We start from the raw sequence: 24,157 nt of genomic DNA, 5'->3' as shown, positions 1-24,157 counted from the left end.
CCCGAGTGCTGGGATTAAAGGCGTGAGCCACCACGCCTGGCTAATTTAAAGTATTTTTAAAATATGAAGTATTAGTGAACATTTTATTTATTTGTTTGTTTTTTGAGATAGTTTCTCTGTGTAGCCTTGGCTATCCTAGATTCATTTTATAGACCAGGCTGGCTTCCAACTCACAGTGATCTGCCTGCCTCTGCCTCCCGAGCTCTGGGATTAAAGGCGTGTGCCACCATGCCCGGCTAGTGAGCATTTTAAAATCAGCATTCCTTCATTAAAATGTGGCAACCTAAGGTTTGCACTAATTCAAGAATGGAGGCCAATCTCAGGGGCTGGTAGTAGGTCTCTTCACTATGAAAGGACTTGTACACACTAGCCCTGTGCCTCAGACCCTTGCATGGCAACCTCCCTGGTAAGTGGGAGAGTGGGACAGCCCTACCACCTGCCGCTGTGCACCCTTGACCCTCCTTAGAGACACCTGTCACGGGCTCCTTTGCCACAGTAACAGCCATGAGACAGCGGCAAAGGACATAACCCATACCCGTGGCCTCCTTTCCAAAAGTGATTCGGAATGACCTACAAAGAGTATTAATGAAAAGACACAACCCAGGGAAGAGGAACCGGAGTCGTGCAGGGAACAGTGGGTCATAAATAATTGCCGTGGTTGAGCGGCACATTTTGTTCTGAGCTTCTTCAGAGAAACCTCATAATCCCCAGATGCCGTCATCCGAGATAACCAGGTTTTGGGATGTGAGAAAAGAGCTTAGCCTTAACTACGTGATGGATGGAGTCTCGTCTGGGAATCTAAGTGGGAAGCGTGGGACAGATGATGACAATCTTGGTGGCCTTTGTTTCCCTTTGATAAACCCAGTTTATACTGCTATAAACATAATTTTCATGTGTTTTTTTCCCTGGTAGTCTTCAGTAGAAGCTGGAGCTGTGGGGACAAAGCCCTTCTGAGTGAGGAGGTGCCAGCTTCATGTTGAACAAGCGCGCATCTTTCCTGCTTTATGCAAATGCATGTTAGCTGACTGCGTCCATCTGCTTTTTGTTTCTAATGAAGGGAACAGCCTCTGACTTTTCCAGTTTGATCCTATTTTCCCTTGAATAAGACTAGTTTTATTATAACTATCAGATTAGACACATATGCCTAGAACTTAGTGAACTAACCCAGTCTCTGTGTTCCTGGCATCCTGTCTGGATAGCGTAGTAAGCCTTTGAAACTGTGCCACGAGACGGGTGTGGTGGCGCACGCCTTTAATCCCAGCACTCGGGAGGCAGAGGCAGGAGGATCACCGTGAGTTCCAGGCCAGTCTGGTCTACAAAGTGAGTTGCAGGACAGCCAAGGCTACACAGAGAAACCCTGTCTCGAAAAACAAACAAAACAGAAACTGTGCCATGTGCAAGATCAGAGGCACAGAGCTCCTCTACCAGAATTGTAGAGGAGGGATTCACAAAGCCATTTCTGAAAATGGACACAGAAGGACAGGCTACTGATATGCTCTAAATGTAAGATCTCCCAGGGCTCATGTGTTGAGATTCCCAGCTGAGGAAGCTGGTGGGTTGTGGACACCTCAGCCTTGGGCTCCTATTTGGAAGAAGTGTGTCAGCAAGTGCACGCCCTGGAGCGGCCTTCTGCTGTGCATCTCCTTGCTTCCTGTTGGCACAATGGCATTAATGATGGAGAAAAATAACAATGACACGGAATAACCAGGAGTTGGGTCCTGGCATGTAATAACCTAGAAATGAAGTGTTTCAACTTAATGGACCATTGAGTGGGTTTTACCTAAAATATTGCATAGTGAAAGCTTGCTTTTTTTTTTTTTTTTTTGAGAGGTTTCTCTGTGTAGTCCTGGCTTTTCTGGACTCGCTTTGTTGACCAGGCTGTCCTCGAACTCACGGAGATCTGCTTGCCTCTGCCTCCTAAGTGCTGGGATTAAAGGTGTGCGCCACCACCGCCTGGCTGAAAGCTATTTTAAGGTGGGGGGCGGGGAATCAACCTATATCCCACTTGCATATTACCAAAATAAATATAGGTTGGGTTAAGGAACACAACTAAAATATGGATGGAATCATAAAATCCGGACCGGGAGGGGAACCCATGAACCATTTATCTGACTATTGGGTAGGGTGGGTGACTTTTTAACCACAAATGTCATAAAAGAATGAGTTTAAACATAACATAAAACCTAAATTCTCTCTGATAAACAAAATTAATTGAAAGCAAAATCCAGAAGGAATGTTTGCTAAAGGAGCAAACAATAGCACTTAGTCCTACCAACTAACAAACCAGCGGTTCTCAAAAGGGCTGAAGGACTCTTCACAGGGGCCACCTAAGGCCATCAGAAAACACAGATTACATATTATGATTCATAATGAGCAAAATTACAGTTAAGAAGCAACGAAAATACTTTTATGGCTGGGGGTCACCACAACTTGAGGCACTGTGCTAAAGGGTCTCAGTATTAGGGAGGCCGAGAGCCACTACAGTAAACAAAATCAAATCATCTCATCTAAACCTAGGCAAAAGATGCTCAGCCACCTCCTACTGAAGTAAGGACAAATTCGTAACATGCGTGAGAATTTTCTACCAGCAGGGGATGCGTAGGAATAAATAAGGAAGAGTTTGGAGATCACAATCAACCCAATGTGCTGCTAGGGTGGAGATTGTTACAGGCTTTCTGGTCATGATGTAATGAAGTACAAATAAGTTTGCAAGTTTTAGTTCATCTGCCTAGACAAGTGCCTTAAGCATCATATTTATTCCTCGTGACTCTGGAGCCTAGAACTCTGCAGTCAAGGTGTCCACAGATTCCGTTTCCGAAGCAGCCACCTTTCCTCTGTCGTACTGTAGCATGGTGGTCGTCCCCTTTGCGCCTGAGCATCTCTGGCGTGTCTCTAGGCGTCTGAACTTTCTGTAACACTGGCACTGAGCTTAGGGTCAAGATTAGGATCCACCGTAGCAGCCTTATTTTATCTTAATCGCCTGTTTAAAATTCCTGTGCAAAGAAAGTCATATTCTGGCATACAGGAAGTTGAGGCTTCAACATATGAATTTGAGGAAAACATAATTCAACCAATAACTTCATAAGATAAGCCTCAGATAGGGGCATCTGGGATACCTGGCTTAGAACGTGAGGTATAGAACGTGCCTTTCTGTCTGTCTACTTGCCTGTCTGTCTGTCTGCCTGTCTGCCTGCCTGCCTGTCTGTCTGCCCCCACACTTCAGCTCCATTGCTCATGCTGATGATGTTTTTGTTTTGTTTTGTTTTTCAAGACAGGGTCTCTCTGTGTAGCCTTGGCTGTCCTGGACTCACTTTGTAGACCAGATTGGCCTCGAACTCACAGTGATCCACCTGCCTCTGCCTCTTAAGTGCAGACTGATGATGTTTTGATGTAGAGGAGGAAGGGACAGCATATGAAACTCACCTCAGGCCACCATGAATCGACTCGACAAGTGAAGATGAGGCTTGCCCAAAGGTCAGGGTTGTACTAGAGAAATCTCTGGCTTCCCTTGAGTATAGGTCTTGAAGCATAGGCTAGAACCGAGATATTCAAGGCCTTAGCCGGTGCCAAACTGGAGCGTGTCACCATGTATTTCTTCCACTCAAAAGAAGTCTGGGAGTCCCTGGGCCAGCCACGAGGCTTAGACGCCTGGAGCACAGGGCATCCTCTCCAGCTTGCTTGATGGGAGTCCCTGGGCCAGCCATGAGGCTTAGACTCCTGGAGCACAGGGCATCCTCTCCAGCTTGCTTGATGGGCATGCAGGTCTGTGGGATTCTTTCCTGCACTCCCTGTGAAGGAGAGGCTGAACACACAAAAAGTGGCTCAGGAACAGTACCAAGTCAGGACTCACAAATGTGTGGCCTCTGGACTGAAAAATCTGACAGTAGTTTTGGGCTGGGGCATAGAAACTCTTACCAGGCAGGTGGTGGTGGTGCACAGCTTTCGTCACAGCACTCAGAAGACAGATGCAAGTCGCTCTGTGAGTTTGAGGCCAGCCTGGGTCTACAGACTGAGTTCCAGGACAGCCAGGGCTACACAGAGAAACTTTGTCTCGAAAAAGAAAAAAAAATTTTTGTTTTCTGAGTATGAGTGGTTTTGGCCACATGTATATATGTGCACCACATGAGTGCCTGGTGCCCACAGAGTTTAGAAGAGGGTGTCACAGTTCCTGGAACTTGAATTAGACATAGTCGTGAGCCACCTCAAATGGTGCTAGAACCAAGCCTGGGTCCTCTGCAAGAGCAGCAAGCAGTGTTCTGAACCCCACAGCCATCTCTGCAGCACCCAAACCTTCCCTATAACAACTGTAGCTGACTAACACATCTGGAACTGGCCACTCTACAGCATTTTCTTCTTCTCCCTTGGTTCCTCTGTTTAAGTCTACCACCTGCACGTAAGGATGCCTGGCATATGTGTGTCACTGCAGCCCAACTTCCTTACGAAAGGCTAGGGTGGGGTCTGGTGTCTATTAGATTTCCTCACTAGAATTAGCTAAAGGCTGGTGGCTAGAGCAACAGGGTGGCTTCTTGGCTGCCAGCATGCAGCCTCTCTCCCTTGGCAGGGTCTTCAGAGTCTGTGATAATTGGTGCTTTACCCCTGGAGTCAGGATGCCAAGCAAGGGGCACAACTCATCACACACAGAAGGCAAAGTTGTGGCCCTGGCTTCTTCACGAAGAGTGAGTAAAGGGCAACTGGGCTAGCAAGACAGCTCAGTGGGTAAAAGTGGCTGTTGTACAAGCCTATCCTGGAATCTACCGTGGAGGGTGAGAACCTCTGAATCCTAAAAGTTAACCAACAAATGTCAACTATGGCATGCATATATGTGTGCGCACACACACAGCCCTCTCCCCCAATGGTTTTTTTTGTTTTTGTTTTGGATTTTCAAGACAGGGTTTCTCTGTGTAGCCTTGGCTGTCCTGGACTCACTTTGTAGACCAGGCTGGCCTTGAACTCACAGCGATCTGCCTGCCTCTGCCTCCCGAGTGCTGAGATTAAAGAAAGATCAAGTCTCCTTGGTAGGCCAGAGGTATTTTGTGTTTTTTTTTTTTTTTGCTTTTCAGGAGTTGATGGGTATGTTAACATCTTGGGGGTTGACTGGAAAGTTTCACATTTCCTGGTTTTTACTATTTTAGTCAGGTTGTAATTTCATGATCAGCCAGCGCTTTATTTAATTTTTAGGCATGGCCTCACTATGTAGTCCAGGCCAACATTAAACTTGCTGCGGAGCCCAGACTGCGCTTATCTCAGACTTGAGGTCACCTTGCCTTACTCACCCAGGGGCTGCCGCTGCCAGCCTGCGCCACTCCAGCAGCAAACATTGCTCTTGACTGTCATCCTGGTGATGACGTAGCTTCCTGATCTGACCCCGGGTTCTGTTAACCTTGCACTCCCCCTTGCTTGAGTAGTTAAGATCTTAAGATGTCTCCCGGGATTGCCTGTTCTGTAAAACATTTTATGTTCTGGTTAAAAGTCAAGAAGGGGCTTTGAAATGCCTGGCAGCCCAGGAGAGAGCTCATGTCGATTAGGCATTTTAGAGGGAGACAGAGGAGGGGCCTCAGGAGAAAGAAGGCCAGGAGCTCAGTGCCAGTGGGACCAGGCCGACTGCTGTGGCCTGGTGATGATCAGAGCGAAAGACTGTCCCCACGGAGTCCTCTGGCGTGGAGTTGCATCCTTTTGATGCTAACTCTTGTCTGGGCTCCTTTGATGGTAGCACTCCCGGGAATGGCTCCGGGTCTGTGAAAGAGGTTTCTGACTTCAAGAGATACACGCTTAGGATGGTCAGCGGGAGGTTGTGGTCTGTAAGCAAGGCCCCTTGATTTCGCATAAGGAGCGTCCCACTGCATCTCCTTCTTCTGCCTCAGCAGGCTCTGGGATAAAACCGCTTGGGTCCATAGCTCAGCCACATTTACACAGAAGTCCAGCAGGCAGTGCTTTCTGGAACAGGTGCAGGGGCGGGGGGGGGTGGGGGGGGTGGGGGGGGTGGGGGGGTGGGGGGGTGGGGGGGTGGGGGGGGTGGGGGGGGCGGAAGTGGGGGAAGGGGGAGGGGGGTGGGGCACGTTCACTCCCCAAATTCACTGAGAGACAAAGCTGGGTGTGTGGGGCTACATATTGAGTTCAAGATCAACCTGGGATATATTATGAAATTCTGTCTTTAAAAAAAAGCCAAAACAATATGATCCCCTATTTTATTGAACAGAAGGCATGCTGGGATATAGGCTGTCTCTGGGGATAGGTAATTTTCTTCTGCTTACATAATAGGGAACGTGTGTGTGTGTGTGTGTGTGTGTGTGTGTGTGTGTGTGTGTGTGTGTAAGTAATAAGCAACAATGGAGTGCTTTGGAGGTCTCTACCACTCCCTGTTTAAGATATGTCTAAGGGCTACAAACAACTGTTAGAAAATATCAAACCTGTGGGGCTTCAAAGAAAGGAGTTAGCACTCAGACCCAGGGTCAAGGGTGAGACCCAGGGTCAAGGGTGTTCAGCTGACTTTAGCTGGAGGCTCTCTGTTCTAGCTGGATGGTGACATCATAGTATGATCTAAGGACAGAGGTGACATCAGTAGACTTTCCACTGTTTGGAGATGAGCTACATGGGTGACCATGGGGTATGAAGCAGATGCCAAGCTCAGCGCTTCGGTAGCGAGCAGCAGAAGTTGTATTCACGACAAGCAAATCAGTGGAGGAAAGGTATAGTTGCCTTGTGCTTTGAGGGGATGCCGCCCATATCTGCAGGGGTGAGAACAAGCTGCTCCCGTCACAGCAGCTGACCAGCAGCTAGAAGGTGGAACCCGAAGTGGGCGTAACACCCAGAGGCCCATTCCTACCGACCCACTTCCTCCTGGTGATTCCACAGCTTCCTATAGCAGCAGAGCCAGCTGAGGACTGGGTGTGGGTGTGTAAGGGGGGGTTGGGGAGAGAGTATGTGTATGTGAGAGTGAGTGTGTGAATGTGTGTATGTGACGGAGGGAGAGAGAGAAAGTGTATGTGTGAGAGTGTGTAAGAGTATATGTGGATGGCCCGGGTGGCGATGGCGCACGCCTTTAATCCCAGCACTCGGGAGGCAGAAGCAGGTGGATCGCTTTGAGTTCGAGGCCAGCCTGGTCTACAAAACAAAACAAAACAAGAGTATATGTGTATGTGTGTGTGGTGGGGATGGTGGCAATTTCAGATTCAAACCTTAACACAAAACCAACTTAAACCTGGTCCAGCAAAATTAGAGGGTTTATCAGATCTTGAAATGGAAATTTTAAAAAATTGTTTCTTACATTTTATTTCCTCTGTGTGCATATGTGTGCACATAGGCCTGTGTGTGCCGTGATGCATGTGTGGAGATCAGAGGACAACTTCTTTTGTTTGTTTGTTTGTTTGTTTTTCGAGACAGAGTTTCTCTGTGTAGCCCTGGCTGTCCTGGACTTTGTAGACCAGGCTGGCCTCGAACTCACAGCGATCCACCTGCCTCTGCATTCCCCAAACACTGGGATTAAAGGTGTGCGCCACCACCGCCCGGCCAGAGGACAACTTGTAAGAGTCAGTTTTCTCCATCAGGGGGTCTCAGGGATCAAACTCAGGCTGTCCATCAGACTTGACATCATCTCCCTGATCCTCAAATCTTTCAGGTAGATGTGGACTTACAGACACCATCAGGACAGGGATATTTTCCGTGTCTCAGGTCTGCCTTCCATCTTGATTCTGTCACTGGTTGCTTTGCGGCTTGTGATCCAGATACCAATTGAACCTCAGTTGCTGATTACAGAGGTCCCAGGATTCTGGCTAGCTGGCTCATGTGCCAGTCCCTGGAGACAGTCTGATCTGTCAGGCTTAGGCACTTGTACATGCTAGAACACAGCCAGTGCCATCAAGCCTGCGGAGTGGGTGCGGGGTTACCCTGGGAAGCCGGAGGAAGGAAGGGTTGCTGTGAATGCTGTGGGCACATTGATTTCCAGAAATGGCGTTTGAGTGCCGCTGTCGCTGCTGTAATACACACAGAGCCCACACTAGGGACGAACCAGGGCCATCCAGATCCCCACTTACAAGATCCATGAAAAGCCAAGCCTTCCAAGGACTGTTTATCTGTCCAGTTCCTCCTCAGCCCACCACCCCATTTCACTCTGACTCCCTCTGGTTTCCTTGTGTCTGTAATTAGATAGACGCAAGACTAAACAGTCTCTGGCTTAGTCAAAGGAAAAAATCATGATATTAAGTAGCTTTCACTAAAATTGGCACGGTGCATATGGATCAAAAGAGAACGTGAAACATTGCATTAGTCTGTTTTATGCTATTATAACAAAACACCCAACATGGGGTACTTAGCAAAGAAAGGAAGGACCTCATCCATTCAGCCTCTGGCACCTCACGACACAGCAGAGAAGCAGGAAGGGAAATAGTGTTACAGAGGGGATTGCATGAATGGGATGGCTTGGTTTTGTAACATCCTGCTCACTTCATGAATATGGTGCACCTATGACCTTATCTCTCATAAGACCCCACATCATAAAAATTTTACCATCTCAATCACCATACGGGAGACCACCCCATTTAGCTCGAACAATACGCTTAAATCATACCTAAACCACAGCAAACACCAACCCAGAGAAGATGACCAAAAAACAAAAACAACAAAAAAACCCACACACCAAAAAACAAACAAAACAAAACAAAAAAAAACAACAAAAACCAAAGATGTAAGTGGAGTCTGCTCTTCCATACTATGCTGTGGCTTGCGTTACCGTCTCACCAGCAAGAACGACGCTGCACACACACACAGGATCCTTCTGCAGTAAAGCTTTAATGCATCTTGAGAGGGAGAGCATAAGCTTACAACAAGTAAAATGGAGACCCCAAACAGCAGAAACCCATCCCTTATATAGGAAACTGTCCTCCGCTTAGGATGTGTCAGTCCCTAATTGGCTGTTGCTCATCGGGCGAGATGACGCCACGGGAGAGGCAGAGCACAACAAGTGGAAAATCCCTTCGCACATGCGCAGATTAGTTGTTTGTCAGCATGGGACACAGGATGTCAGCGCCATCTTGTAATGGCGAATGTGAGCGCGGCCTCTCACACTATGCTTTTGAAGTTTACCCTGTACATCTGGACAATTTAATGTAATAGTGGGGTTTTGTTCTCTTTCAATGTTAAGATTTCAGTATTTTGGACACAGAAATGATTATTTCAAATACATTTAATGCAATCATGGAAATTATGGTACATTGTTACTTAGAATTCTATTGTTATTTTTAGCGCATGTGCACACACACACAGACACAGAGAGACAGGCAGACAGACACACACACAGACAGACACACACAGACACAGACAGACAGACAGACAGACAGATGGAGACAGAGAGACAGACAAACAGGCAGACAGACAAGACACAGACACAAACACAGACAGATGGAGAGACAGACAGACACACAGAGAGAGAGAGAAACAATGACAAACACTGGGTCCATGGAGTCTGTAATGAAACTACTTTAAAAAAAATAGGATTTCTAAATTCCAAAGTGAAAAAAAAAGACTTTATTCAAAAATCAAAGCTCTGATCATAGAGAATGGTAAAGGCAAAGACATGAAGTTTGGTCATGACAGTCAGAGACTGAAATTTAGAAACCTCATTACAAAAACTAACAGGAAAATGATACATTCCTTCTATTACATGTTGGCTAGATTTACACATTGAGCATGTCCTTTAAATTAAAAATAATTTTAAGAAAAGTGAGAATGCAGGAAGAGCAGAGCCATTCTCCTGTATCTACCTCTGCCCAGCCTAGTGTTTCTTACTCTTTGAGTAAGAGTGGAAGATGTGCTGTACACACACACACACACACACACACACACTCACACTCACACACACACTCACACACACACTCACACTCACACACACATACATTCACACACATACACTCACACACACTCACATACACACACATACATACACTTGCTGTCTTTGCCCCTGAAAGCCACAGCACTGTGGTGTTTGAAAAGCCAAGCTAAATGTGAGGCTAATGCCTCCTCGATCAATATCTTCCACTGACCTTAGACGGAGGCGGAAGTCACTGGTCAGCTAATGATTCTTGGTTTAGAAGGTGCAGGTGGAGCGGCCTGCTTTCCTGTAGAATGCTGAAAAAAGACTTCTCTTCAGTCGTGCCAGGTAGCAGTGGCCTGACTGCGCGGTACGGCCCTGCTGTTAGGAGAGCTGAAAAGCAGGAATTCATTGTGTAGTAATCCAGTTTCTGTGGGTGTGAGGGTCTGCTCCTTAAGGACGCTGGTCTCTCCCTGCCAGATTGAAATCACTGTATGGTAAAGATCCTTCTTCCTTCCCATCCCTTTTAGCGCTTTCTCTTTCGTTTTTTTGTTTTGTTTTGTTTTCCATTTGACCTTGCCTTTTCCTTTCTCCTTCTGTTTCCCTTTCCCTGTCTCCCTAGGACTTGCTACACAGACCAGGCTGGCCTGAATTCAGGATTCTCCTGCCGAAGCCACCCGAGTTGTAAGGGTTGCAGGCAGATAGGACGTTCAGCTTGATAGAAGTGTTTGGGAAGGATTAGGAGGCGTGGCCTTGTGGGCGGGGCTTTGTTACTGGGAACAGGCTTTTGAAGGCCAAATTCCCAGTTGGCCCCCTCTGTTGTGTGAATCCAGGTGTGAGTGCTCAGCTCCTGCTCTAGTGTCAAGCCTGCCTGTCCGCTACCATGCTCCTACCGCGGCCACCACCCTCTGGAACCATGATCTCCAAATTAGACGCTTTCTTTTACGAGTTGCCGTGATCATGGTGTTTTAGCACCACAATTAAAAAGCATTAAGACAATGCCACTACACATCTCTCCCTGGAAACCCATTTGTGGTGTTGTTTTGTTTGGCTTTTTGTTTTTGTCTTTTCTTGTAGTCCTGGCTGTCCTGGACTCACTTTGTAGACTAGGCTGGCCTCAAACTCACAGCGATCCACCTGCCTCTGCCTCCCAGTGCTGGGATTAAAGGCGTGTGCCACCACACCGGGATGGAATTTCTTTTTTATCCCGTGCTTCAAGTGAACTTTGAGATGGAGTCCCCAGTACTAGCAATGTTGACGTAACCCCTGCCTCTGGAGAACAGCTCCTCTACTGTGGAGGCTCAGCCCCGCCCACTCTCATCCGAACACTCCCACGCCTTCGTTTTTCTGTATACCCGGCCCAGATCCAGAGCTTTGCCACGTCTCTTTTTCCAAGCTTCTAGAAACGTGAGCCAAAGCAAACTCCTCATAAATTATCCAGTCACAAGCCGGGCATGGTGGTGCACACTGCTAATCCCAGCATTTGGGAGGCAGAGGCAGGTGGATCTCTGTGAGTTCAAGCCCAGCCTGGTCTACAAAGCAAGTTCAGGGCAGCCAAGGCTACACAGAGAAACCAAAACACCAACAAAACAAAACAAAATGCTATCCAATCTCAGATATTCTGCTATAGGGACAGAAGATGGAATGTTAGAGAAACAAGCAAACAAAAAAGACAAAAAAGACGTGTATGCACAAGAAGTAACAAACTAAACAACACTAACATTCACCAAGTACTTACAAATGGCAGGTATTATGATTTCGGTGTTTAGAAACACCTTGTTTGATTTTTCACAACTTGGTGGGGCAAGAGTTTTATTGGCCTCATTTGAAAATATTTTTATTTGGCTGGTCATGGTGACACACACCCTAATCCCAGCAGAGGCAGGTGGATCTCTGTGAGTTTGAGGCTAGCCTGGTCTACATAGCAAGTTTCAGGATAGCTGGACCTATATAACAGACCCTGTCTCAGAAACAAACATTTGTTTTATGTGTATGGATGTTTGGCCTGTGTGTCTGTGCACAGGGCCTGGTGCCTGTGAAGGCCAGTGACGGCTGAGCCATCTCTCCAGTCCCTCACTGGCCTCCTTTAGTGATAGAGTTGAACTTAGTCCTGGACTCTTGATCCGTAGGCTATTGCTTAAGATCATCACCCATGAGGCAAGAAGAGCTACTGGAAATAGGAGACTTCAAAGACACCGTTACAGAGGTAGATGATTAGCCATTCGTGCTAAACAACATGGACATTTTTATTTTATTATGGTGAAATATACCTCGACCATTATCCATGTGCAGTCCAGTCATGTTAAGAACATTCACATCAGTCACAACCAACCTCTAGAACCCTTGGCATTGTGTAAAACCTAAGCTTTACAGTCCTCCCTCCCTATAGGCCTGGCAAGCACATCCTGTTTCCTTCTCTGTGTGACTCCTTGAAATACCTCTCATGGGTGGAATTGCGTTTATTTTTTCTGACTGCCTTATTTCATTTAGCATAGTGTTCTCAGGCTTTATCTCTGTTGTAACATGAGTTAGTCCTCTCTCTCTCTCTCTCTCTCTCTCTCTCTCTCTCTCTCTCTCTTTTCTTTCCTTTAAGGCAGGGTCTTACTATGTAGCTCTGGCTGGTCTGGAATGCTCTATGTAGACCAGGCTGGCCCTGAACTTACAGAGATCCAGCAGCCTCGGACTGAGTGTTGGTATTAAAGGCACGCACCAGTATGCTCTGCCTGTTGCTTTTGTTTATACGACGAGGTCACACAATATATCCCAGGCTGACCCGGAACTCATTGTGTAGCTCAGAACCTCTGGGCTGGGGTCATGTATGGTTGTGAACCTGCTGACTTGAGACTGGGAATCCAACTTAGCTCCTCTGAAAGGGCAGTGGGCTCTCCCCACTGCTGAGCCTTCTCTCTATCTCTTTCTTAAAAAAAAAAAAGTTTTAATTGTGTGTAGTCGTATCTGGGCACACCTGTGTTTGTCTCTGTGTACAGGTGTGTAGGTGCTCAGGTGGTCAAGGCCATCAGAGCTCCCTGGAGACAGAATCACAGACAGTGCGAGCCTCCTGAAGTGAGTGCCAGGGTCGGAACCCCGGAAGACCGGCCATGCCTCTAATGGCTCAGCCTCCTCTCCAGCTAGCTCCCGCCCCCTTCCCTTTTAAGGCTTAATGGTATTTCTTTGCATGCAAATTTTGGCTTCTTTTCCGGCCACATCACCAAATAGCAGACAAAGTCAACTTAAGGAAGGAAGTGCTATTCTTGGCTCTTGGTTTGATGTGATCCAGTCTACAGTGGCTGGGGACAGCTTTGCAGTGGTAGTGGAGGAAGCTGGACATGCTGTGTCTACAGTCACACACACACACAGAGGATTGCTGGTGGCCTATGGGATGGTGCCACACCCATTCTGGGTGGGCCTTTTTTCTTCAGTTAAGCCTGCCTGGGAACACCTAGAGATGTGTATCCTAGGTGGTCCTAAAACCAGTCAGGTTCATAATAAAAATTAGCCACCACAATGGCATATACCTAGCTTTGTTACATATTCATTTGAGGGTGAACACTTGGATTGTTTCCATACTTTGGATGTTGCCAGCAATATGGAATGAATATAAATGATCTTATTGGCAACACCATGCCCCCCAGGAAAGAACTTATTTGCTCTAGTACAAAAATCTTTAAAAAGTAGAATGAGCTTGGCTTATGTCATCCAGCCGAGTCTCCACAGTTGTTATTCCTTGGTCTTCAGAACCCACCTCATCACTCTCACAGGAGGTTTTTCTCTTGACCCTCAAGTCAGCTACCACTGGCCTCTCTCATTTTACCTAGACATCTCCTTTCTTCTGTTTACTGAAATTTGAATAAAATGCTTAATTATTCCACCTTTGTCTCTGTGGGGTGAATATAAGCCCGTAGGGTAGAAACCGTGTCTCAGCAATAGTCTCCAGCAGCTACCTCAACGCTGGGCACACAGCAATCCTTGAAAATTGAACTCTAATTAGGTAATGGTACTAGACACTCTTCCATTTAGTGATTGTGACAACTCGGGAACGTAACCCTCATTGCCTCACTTTGCAGATGTCAAATAGGTCAAGAAAGGTGTAGTGAGTTGCTAAGATCACACAGTGGGGACCAGGACCTGAACCAAGCAGTTCAGAGCTGATGTTTGTACTTTAGCCAACTGTATTTTATTAGTCTTAATGTTCCTTAATGTTCATATACTTCAAAATGCTCACAGACTCAAGTCATTCAGGGACTCACTCCTGACAAATTCATTATTAGAGAGCACTTCGGCTTGAGTTTACATATGGAGAAGGGGTATTTTCGATGGACTGTTTGAGACAGGATCTTGCAGTGTAGGCCAGGGTAGCCTCAAACTTGCAGCCCCAGCTTCTCAATTGCTGACACCTAGCGTGGGTGCACCAACGGACTCAGACTAAAACAGGTATTGCTCATAGAAGCAGCCTTGAAGAGGTCAAGTCTTTAAGAGATAATCCTTCTAAAGGTGAATACCGCTAGTAAGTCAAGCCAGCTGAAATAACAAAGTCTGCGTATCCAGGAGGCTCACACAAATTTGGAGAACTGTGCTTAAGAATATTTACATGTTTATAGACATGCATTTAAGGATTCTAAAAGGACCTTTGTGTGTTGCCTGAATCAATCTAAGAGAATGAGTTTGAAATTGTTGCCTAGGCTACCATGTATGGTGGCCGTGGAAGGGAAAAACTACAGAAGATCTAGGGCTGGAGAGCTGACTCAGCTGCTGAGGGAACACCCACTCTGGGCGGCTCAAAACGGCCTTTAAAGGGAATGAAACTCCAGTTAAAGGGAATGAGACACTCTTTTCTGGTCTCCACAGGTATCTGGGCGTGCAAGTGGGGCACATACAAACATGCAGGCACTCACACATACACGTAAAATAACCATGTAATAGACATAGAATGTAAAACTGGGCTCTGTTCTCCTTCCTGGTTTAGCTCTAACGCTGACATGAATGTTCTCATCTCTCTTTCCACTTCCATTATCCAACAGCAAAAGTTAACACTTGCCAGCTGCTCTAAAGTTGAATAGTGTGTGACGTGTGTAGTTCTTTGTACTATCAGACACTAATAAATACCAAAGCAAAAACCAGGTAAACAGTGTGTGAGTTTATGAGTGGCAGATGACTCAGCAGCAGTATAAATGTCCTAAAGTAATAGGAAGACTGACTCTAACATACTACATGTGCTCTTACATTATCAGCGATTTAAATTCATGTAGTGGCTCTTCCTCCTCCCTCCCCCCTCCCTCTCTCTGGGAGGTCTCACTGTGCAGAGGTGCATGGCCTAAAGCTCACTGTGTAGACTAGGCTGGCCTGGAACTCATAAGGCCCACCTGCCTCTCCCTTGTGGGGGCTGGGATTAAAGGCGTGCACCACCGTGCCTGGCTTCTTGTAGTTCTTAAGAGTTTTACACATATGATGTATTAGCTTTGTTTAGTAATACAAAGAAGAGGCCGTTGATCTCAGTGGTAAGTGACTTAAGCAGGAAGAAGCCTGCATGGCGAGTGGGCAATCATGGTCCCACTGCAGAGCTGCTAGGAATGCGTGCATGCAATCTTGAAGATCGGCTGTCGGCACCCTGAGGATCCCTATGCTTTTTAGTGAGAGAGATGACTAGCCAGCTGTGGAGTGGTTGTTTACCCAGGGCTAGCTTGGCCACAGAACAGCTCGCAGGCAAACACGGTAATGGAGTTTGTCAGGACTCTTAGGATTTCAATTCAGAGTGAAGTAGATGTGTGACACTATCCTGTGGACTGGGTATCAAACACATTTTTCTCTTTAAAGCTAAGTAAAACTCACAAGCTCCCTTTCAAACTGTATATATATATTCTTTAATAAAAATTGACATCTCAATATGATTTTTGTGGATAAAGAGAATTCAAAGTAAATTAGAATTTGCTTTTCATACAATGTAAGCACCTCCACCTTACCAGGGTGTTCATGACTTAACATCTGTGCCTTAGGTCTGGCACTGTCTTCTGTGGCTCCTCGGGATGGGGGAGGGGTGGGGACTCTGGCTAGACCCTCAGCTTCTAGCACAGTGGGTTGCATGCCTCTGTGGGGGTCGTGTGACTGACTGTGAGGGTAGGGAAAGTTTGAAAACAGCAAAAGGTTTCTGATTGTACAACCACCAAATATAAATCAGAATCAAATGAACGGCGAATGCAAGGGGTTTGTTCAGGCCCCCCCCCATGTTGCATTGTGGGTCATCACCGTCCTCTTGGTTCTGAACACACAAGGTACCCTTTGTCATGTGCCACATACGGCTACCGATGCCTGAAACGCCTGGGCTCAGATTTGAAGATCACTGTGTATTAGATTGCAGGGCCTTTTACAGTACAGTTTTCTAGTCTTTTTCAAAAAGAGGTTTATTTTTAATTGTGTATACTTGTATGGGTCTGTGCATCTGAGTGCAAGTGCCCTCAGAGGCCAGAGGTATTTGGTTGCCCCTGGAGCTGGAGTTACAGGTAGGTGTGCGCAGTGGATTCTGGGAACCTCATTCATGTCTTTTACAAGAACAGTAAGCACTTTTCACTGCTGAGCCATCTCTTCTGCCCCCAGTCTTCTACTCTTATAAAGGCATGATAGCTTAAAAAACAAACAAACAGTATTTTCCTACTATTGTTTCTTAGCATGTGTCAAATTTATACATCTGTTAGAATATTTGATTTAAAAAGTTGCAGTTTGGGTTACTGACTTTCATTTCACTTAAAAAAAATCATTAAATAAATTTAGCTGGGGATTAGGATAGAATTTCCAACTATTTTTTGAAATGTTTCCAAACCCATTTTTTTTTGTGGCCATTTTCCACTAGGTATTTATATTAAGTGATTCTTAGCATTGGTAATTATAAAATCAAAATAGCAGTCGACTATAAAAATGATATATCTAGCAGTATCAAATATTCAGCCAAGAATAATTTTTATGTAGAAATCAACAACCAAATCTGTCTCATTGTATACAAACTTGCTTTCGTCTTAAACGGATAAACTTTTTGGTCTGCTTTTCACATTACATTTTTACCTTAGCATGAAAATTAAGCATTTAAATAAGGAAAACAAACTTCTCTATGATTATTAAATGCTTGTTTTCTACCACTATTTCGTATCATATATAGCCAGAGTGGCATTAAAATTTCTTAGGTGAAGGGGGGCGGTGAGCTGAAAAAGTGTTAAGTAGCTGTGGTATAGACTGCCCCATTTTCGACATTTGCTTCCCATGGAGTCTAGGGTGCTTTTTCAGCGGCCAAAGCATCAATATGTCCTTTGTTTCGCCTGGACCTTCCTAGAGATTTAAATTCAAGCAGCACCATAGGATACAATAAAGGTTTATTTTTACAGCACATCCATTTGTGTGTGTGTGTGTGTGTTCTGCTCTTCCTGTCCCTGGATACCCTGGCAATGGGCTGAAGATCTGTCAGCAATTTGCTTGGCATTTTTCTCATTTGGTACAGGATCTCCTAAGTGATGCAGATAAAATTCGTTCGTAGCACGAGAACCTGGCAAACAGAGTAGGTTTGGGTTTGAAATGAACCAAACTGTAAAGCACGTGATTCCCACGCTGTAGGACCAGACTTCTCGTTTCTAGCCTGATTACATATGTCTGGCCCAGCTTTCCCCTGGAACCCGTTGGCTTTTGAGCGAGGTGTGCTTCTACGTCTGGCTTCGCTAGGCTGGAGCGAGATAAGGGAGGCGGCGGCCTTGGAACCCCAGCCAGAACAGAGCGCGCCTCCGCACAGGGCGGAAGGAATCCCGGGCAGACGAGACGGACACGCCCTGCCGCTTCTCCAAAGGGCGGCCTCTCTTTCTGGGACGCCGCGCTCCAGGGTAGCCTGCAAAACCCTTTTCTTTTCCAGGGCAGACGGAGACGCCCTCGGAGAGCCAAACGCCGTGTCAGCGGCCCCACCCACTCGCCTCCAGCGGACCGCGGGCTCCTTCCCGGCTCCCAGCATCCCTCGCGGAGGCCCCGCCCGCCCGGAGCATGCTGGGAGTCGAGGTCCCCGGCGCTTCCTGACTCTTCGGTTCGGAATTCCACGCGGAACGCCGTGAGGCTCCGTCCTAGGAAGCGCTCCAGCTCCGCGCTCGTAGCTCCCGGGCACCAAGAACAGCGCCTCTCGCAGGGCGCCGCCTCCAGGTCTCCGCACACCGACTGGCAGCAGAGCGGCGCCGGGAGCTACGGCCGAGCCGGGGCCGCGCAGGCGCACAAGCTCGGCGCTTAGCCCGGTTAGGGCCGGAGGGCGGGGCCTGCACGAGGGCTGGGGGGTGCGGGGGGCCGCGGCGGCGCGCACGTCGGCACGTCGGGCCGGTCACGTGGGGAGCCGAGGATCGCAGTGCGCGTGGCCGCGGCGGCTGGTGTGGGGTTGAGTCAGTTGTGACACCCGGGAGCTGCTGACCCGACGGGAGGCCCTCGGAACCCGCGGCCCGGCAGCAGGCGCGGAGCTTCGGGAGCCGTGAGCCTGGCCCGATCCTAGGGCTCCGCGGAGCCGGCCGCCGCCACCGCCGTCCCCCCTCTCCACCTATTCCCCAGCCCGCCCCCGTCAGCGAACCGCCGCCGCGGGCGCGCCCCCGCTCTGCGCTGTCTCCGATGGCGTCCGCCTCCGGGGCCATGGCGAAGCACGAGCAGATCCTGGTCCTCGACCCACCCTCAGACCTCAAATTCAAAGGTAAGGCTGGCTGGGGACGCGCCCGAGCTGGGCTGGGGCCGGCGGGCGGCGGGGCCGGGCGGGCCGCGCTCCCCTCCCCCCACGCCCGCGCCTAGCGTGGGGACCGCGGCCCCGCTGCGCCCCTCGGCTGGCTGCTCGCCGCCCGCCCCGCTGCCCGGCCGTGCTGCGGAGGGGAGGGGAGAGGAGCCGTCCCGGAGCAGCGGAGGGCTCAGCCCGGCGCTGCCGCCGCCGCCGCCATCTTGCGGCCCGCGGGGGTGCCGCGGGAGCCCGCCCGCGCCTCGCCTCGCCCGTCCGCCCTCCCGCACGGCGTCCTTGCCCCAGGGCGACCGCAGCGCGCTCGGGGCCGTGCGGGCGGCGGCGGCGGCGGCTGCTGCTGCTGCTGCGAGCAGGAGCTCCGGGCCGCGGCGTGACCGGGTCTGCGAGCGCCAAGGGGCGGCTTGTCGCGGGCTGTGGGCCGGCGCGACCCCTCGGGCGAGGCGCCCAGGGCCGGGCGGGGCGGCCGCGGGCCTCGCCCGGTGTCACCGCTGTCAGGTTGCGGGGGTTCGGGCGAGCCGGGAGGCCCGGCAGTGTGTGTGGCTCGGACTGACCCCGAGTGTTGGCAGGGCCCCAAGCGCGCGGCAGAAGGCTGTGCGTCAGCTGGGGGATGGAAGGTTGTAGGTTAATGGCAGTGGGTCCCCTGTGTCACTTGGGCTCGTCCCTAGGTACGGGGGACCCAGTCCTTGAGCTCCTGGACCTTGAGTTCACTGTCATTTTGCTGAAGAACTCTCAGTGTTTGTGACTCCTACGTATGCGGTTTCCCAGCATACCCTGAGAAAGCTGATAAGGTGCAACACAGCTCTGGAACTGTTGACTTTGGAGCGTGGACTGTGTTGGAGCGATCCCTAGCTTGGTGATCCCTTTTCAGATCCAAGGCCATTTGCTTCTCACTTGTAGGATAAGTTGGGGAAGAAAAGTTAAACTGAACAACTTACTGTATTTTAAGGAATACCGACCGAATGGGGCTAAAAAGAAAGCTGCTCCTTTCATCCTCAGGTCCCTCCCCCCTCTTTGAAAGGTAATACCTTGGGTTTTAATTTTAGGAACTGCCATGGGAACAATTTTCCTTAGGTGCGTAGCGATCCCAGTACTAAAAGAAAAAGTAAATCCATTATAGTGTAAGATGAGTCCAAATGAAAATAGTTGGCATGTCCCTGTGGAAACAGTTTAAAATAGTTTCAGGTTTTAAAGATTTTATATTCTAAATATTTTCAGGACTTACAAACATTTTGGTATTTTGCTCGTAGTACCACTATGCAGGTGTTTTAGTGCAATGACAAGTTAGGACTCCTTACTAGACAAACACTTGATTTTAAGGCAGCTCTAATAGCAACTAGGGGTGGTGAACCACATCTTATAATTACGGTATTTGGGAGCCAGGAACCATTGAAAGTTTGAAACAAGCCCGGGCTACATGGGGGACACTAGATAGTGTCAGAACCTTGGATATTTTGAGTGCACTTTACTGCAGAAAAGTTTCTGTGCTGCCTGATCTGGGGTTTATCTTTTTCTTATTTCTTTTTATTTTTTTGTTTTTTCGAGACAGGGTTTCTCTGTGTAGCCTTGGCTGTCCTGGACTCTTTGCAGACCAGGCTGCCCTTGAACTCACAGCGATCCCGCCTGCCTCTGCCTCCCTAGTGCTGGGATCAAAGGTGTGCGTGCCCGGCTTAATCTGGGGTTTTTCCTAGGGGGCTTGGGCTGGGTTTTCTGAGAAGGCCTTAAAGTGTACTGTAGCAGCCATCATAGTGGAAGTGATTTAATGTAGATCTTTGTGATATTCAGTGTGGCTTGCTTTTCACTTTGGATAGTGTAAGCAAATTTTCTGTACTGCGTAGTCATGTGTGAGAAGTATTTTATGAGGCAGGTTTTAAAAACTACCACAAGAAATACTACATTGTGCTGTATCCAGGTAGATCACTTTTTTTTGATGTTAAAAAATTATGACTGTGTTTATACAACAGGCTCTTTTTGTGTTACAAAAAATTTATTCCAAGACTAGTGAGGGAGACCAAAAAGGCTTATATAAATGGTAACATAGAGCCTTGTGGTGGCGCAAGCCTGGGAGGCAGAGGCAGGTGGATCGCTGTGAGTTCGAGGCCAGCCTGGTCTACAAAGTGAGTACAGGACAGCCAAGGCTATACAGAGAGACCCTGTCTTGAATACCCCCTCCCACCCCCACCCAAAGTAACGTATAGCCTGTATCGCGTCTGAGGAAAGAAGCCGGTTTTTCTGTAGGACACTATTAGGGGAAAGGCTTTTTTCAGTTGCCTGGGGAAGGTTATGCAAAGGGAGTGTGGTTGAGTAAATGCTGAGGTGAGAAGATAAGATGCAGATACTTAAATGCCTGTTAAAGACCTTTGCAAAGGTGGGCGAAGGAAGTGGAGGTGACAGGGAGAGAGGGAGAGGAGGGAAGTGGGGGTTTGACATTTGGGTTTGGTGCGTCCCTCCTTAGTGATGCTGTGGTAACTAAAGATAAGTGGGTACCGTGGAAGCCGTTAAATGCATAGCTCTACACTAAGGGTGATTTTTGAATCCACAGTGTGCATGATGTTTTGATTGACTGTATAAAAAATTGATTTTTTACATAAAATTTCATTTAAGCCTCGGCCATTTATACAACTTTTGCAAAATTATTTGGTCACTTGCTGGTTTATTTAGTTATTTGGATTCAGCATTTGTCCTGATGGTTTCTTCAGGAGTGACTCATTCAGCTGTTCTGAGATGGATGGTTTTCCTTTAACATGAGTATCAACTTCATAAGAATTATTATGTTGCACAATTCAGGAAAAGTAGGTATACTTTTGTTGTTGTTGCTTAAATCCTAACAGTACTTTGACCAATAATTTAGATGTGAAATTGATATTTCATGGGAAATCATGAAATTTTGTCCTTAAAATTTAACATTATAAATTTTATTGGGTAGCATTTTATTTTTCCTAGTTGATAACCATATTGGAAGGAAGTTTTGCAAATGCCAAAATAATTCCAATTTCCTCCAAATGGTCAGGGAAAAGAAAAAAACTGAAATCATTGTGTTGGGAGTCGCTCTTGTTAGTACTTGAGGCATTGAGAGAGATTTGTGGTGTCACTGTAAACTAGCAGTTGCCTTCCCCCAGCTGCCCCTCGATCTCCCAATAGTGGGCTTTTTAAACCAGGTTTACAACAACACTGCTTCTTGTGGCTCAGGCTTCAAATTCTATTTTTTTAAAGACTAATTTTTATTTTCTTTGTGTTTTCTTGCATGTACGTATGTATGCTGCTTGGGTGATAGGTGCCTGTGAGGCCAGAAGAGGGTGTCAGATCTTTGGAACTGGAGTTACAAATGGTCCTTAGCTGCCACCCGGGGTTCAGGGATTGCACCTGGATCCTCAGGAAGAGAGGCCAGTGTTCTCAACCACCGAGCCATCACTCCAGCCCCCTTAAAGTTTTAAAAAGATACTTGTATTGTTTGACGATTAGACACACACACACATTTTGATCATGTTCACCCTACTTTTGTGTTCTACTCCATCTGACCTCCCTTTATATGTCCCCTTCTCACCTTCATATCCTTGTGAAAAATATTTTTATTAGTTTTAATTATTTATAGGCGTGTATCTCTTCTTGTGGCTATGTGCACATGAGTACAGGTGCCCTTGGAGGCTGGAGGTATGTGTAGGATTCCCTGAAGTTGGAGTTACAGATGGTTGTGGATGCTGGGACTGGACTCAGGTACTCTGAGACAACAAGTGCTTTTGACTGCTCAGCCACCTTCCCCAGGCTCCGCCTACCTTAACAAGTCTGCTGAATCCAGTTAGTGCTACTACCCCTATGTGTATGTGAGTGAGGCCAGCCATGGGAGCTTGAGCCGGCTACTAACTGCCACCTCCCTTCTAAAGAAAATTGACTCTTCTTTCCCAATAATGGTCAATTGATTTGATCATGTGCAGGTCTTGTGTAGGTAACCACAGTTGCTGTGAATTTAAAAGTGCAGAGGCCATGGCATGTTCCCAGCAGACAGCATCTCATAGCACCTTTTTTTCTGTCCTGCTCTCAAGTTCTTTTTGCTTCTTTGATATTCTTCTAAGCCTTGAGGGGAGTGTGGCCCATTTGGGACTGAGCACCCTGTCTCTAAACATAGCACTTCTGAATCCTGACTTAATTATTGCTTATTACAAAAAGAAGCTTCTCTGGTAAAGGTTGAGAAGCAGCACTCATCTATGGGTATAAGCGCAAATGTTTTCAAGGCAGGTCAGCAACATGAACATCTAGTAAGAAGACAACAGCACTCGGGAGGCAGAGGCAGATGGATCCCTGTGAGTTCGAGGCCACCTGGTGTTTTTACAAAGCAAGTCCAGGACAGCCAAGGCTACACAGAGAAACCTTGTCTCAATAAAAGACATGGTAGGGTCTACCTAGGACTTAAGATCTCCTATCAGTGGGCTTTTAACCAGGTTTGCAGTAACAGTGTTTCTTGTGGACCAGGCTTCAAGTACAGTTAAAAATTGATTGGTTACCCCCATACTAGTCATGCAGGTGGGCGTATCTCTCCCCCCAACCCCACCCCCCAGGTGGCATATCTTACCTGGCAGCTTGACATTGTAGCATTCGAGGTCTAATTTTGGTTGGATAATTCTTTTTTTCCCCCATGTGGCCTATGTAGCATCTTTAGGCACCATGAAAGCTAGTTAGAAGGGAGGAAGTTTCTCAGTCAGTTCCAGATTTTTCTGTGCTCTGCATCTAAGACATCGATTGTTTTTGTTTTTCCAAACAAGGTTTCTCTGTGCAGCCTTGGCTGTCCTGGACTCCCTTTGTAGATTAGGTTGGTCTCAAACCCAGATCACCTGCCTCCCGCCTCCCAAGTGCTGGGATAAAAGGCGTGGGCCCCCACGCCAGGCGCATCTAAGACCTTGACTTCTTGCGTTGCCTTCCTCTGGGACTATAGATAAACACCATGGCATTGAGCACATCTTTGAATAGCAGCAAATCACTAAGATAAGCACAGTGCTGATGACTACAATTTCCTGGGGATTTGGCAAATTTTACATAGCCCCAGAAAATCCTCTTACTCAGAATGAGTTGCACCCAAATTCTGGGAGGATGGTCTCACAAACTGCTTTAAAATATAATCCTTAGCCAGTCCTTAAAATTGTAGGCCTTGCCCATAAGGTAAGGTTTGTTCAGTCTGAATATCTTGCTGTAGTATAGTGCCTTTAGCACCTGTCTGTCTGGACACAGATGCTTTCTTCCCGGAGGAAGATTTTGTTCCTTTGAGTACTTACTGGTTAAGGTCAACTCCCTCATGACTCAGACCATTTTCTAGCAGATTTTTGTTCCTCGTGTTTTCAATCACTGGCTTTTTACTAACATACAAATAACCAAAGTGTCTCATTTAAAAAAATTAAATAAACAAACTAGACTCACTTGCTTCCCAACCCTTTGTCTAACTATCCTGGTCCTTCGTTTCTGTTGCATTCAGACTTTTTGGGAAAAGTACATCTTTGTTGCTGTCCAGTTCCTTGACCTCTTTCACTGGAGTCACACTCGTCCTCACTGCTTGATTGTCTCCTGCTCTGATAATTTCCAATTTTTTTTTGTTACTTTACCAGTTAATACTACTGAAAAGACTGTTTTGTTTGTTTGTTTGTTTT

The 24,157-nt window shown here is 47.4% G+C and overlaps 2 protein-coding genes across 5 annotated transcripts in view; both read left to right on the top strand.

Annotated features, from left to right (window-relative positions):
• Positions 1–6,553: 6,553 nt before the first annotated feature.
• LOC311595457 (uncharacterized protein) lies at positions 6,554–18,307 on the top strand. Of its 3 annotated transcripts, none has more exons than XR_014778445.1 (2): positions 6,554–6,686; positions 11,932–12,299. XR_014778445.1 is itself a non-coding variant. In XM_084778184.1 (2 exons), the coding sequence occupies exons 1-2, from the start codon at positions 6,600–6,602 to the stop codon at positions 18,045–18,047; spliced, it is 450 nt and encodes a 149-aa protein (XP_084634310.1). In that variant the 5' UTR covers positions 6,564–6,599; the 3' UTR covers positions 18,048–18,307. The 3 variants fall into 3 exon arrangements, 1 of the variants encoding a protein (XP_084634310.1); XR_014778446.1 differs by lacking the exon at positions 11,932–12,299 and adding an exon at positions 10,636–10,827 and having other exon boundaries at positions 6,564–6,686; XM_084778184.1 differs by lacking the exon at positions 11,932–12,299 and adding an exon at positions 17,685–18,307 and having other exon boundaries at positions 6,564–6,686.
• The window catches only part of VAPA (VAMP associated protein A), a 29,340-nt gene continuing 23,354 nt past the window's right edge, over positions 18,172–24,157 (top strand). The window contains exon 1 of one of the 2 annotated variants that reach the window (XM_084778173.1): positions 18,172–18,491. In XM_084778173.1, coding sequence (XP_084634299.1) covers positions 18,413–18,491 — 79 coding nt within the window. In that variant the 5' untranslated portion in view covers positions 18,172–18,412. The remainder of the gene's footprint in view (positions 18,492–24,157) is intronic. The other variant, XM_084778174.1, reaches the window with a different exon arrangement.

The sequence above is a fragment of the Acomys minous genome (assembly GCF_964271855.1).
Source record: "Acomys minous genome assembly, chromosome: 4".
Taxonomy (NCBI): Eukaryota; Metazoa; Chordata; class Mammalia; order Rodentia; family Muridae; genus Acomys; species Acomys minous.
This window is presented reverse-complemented; position numbering and strand designations above follow the sequence as displayed.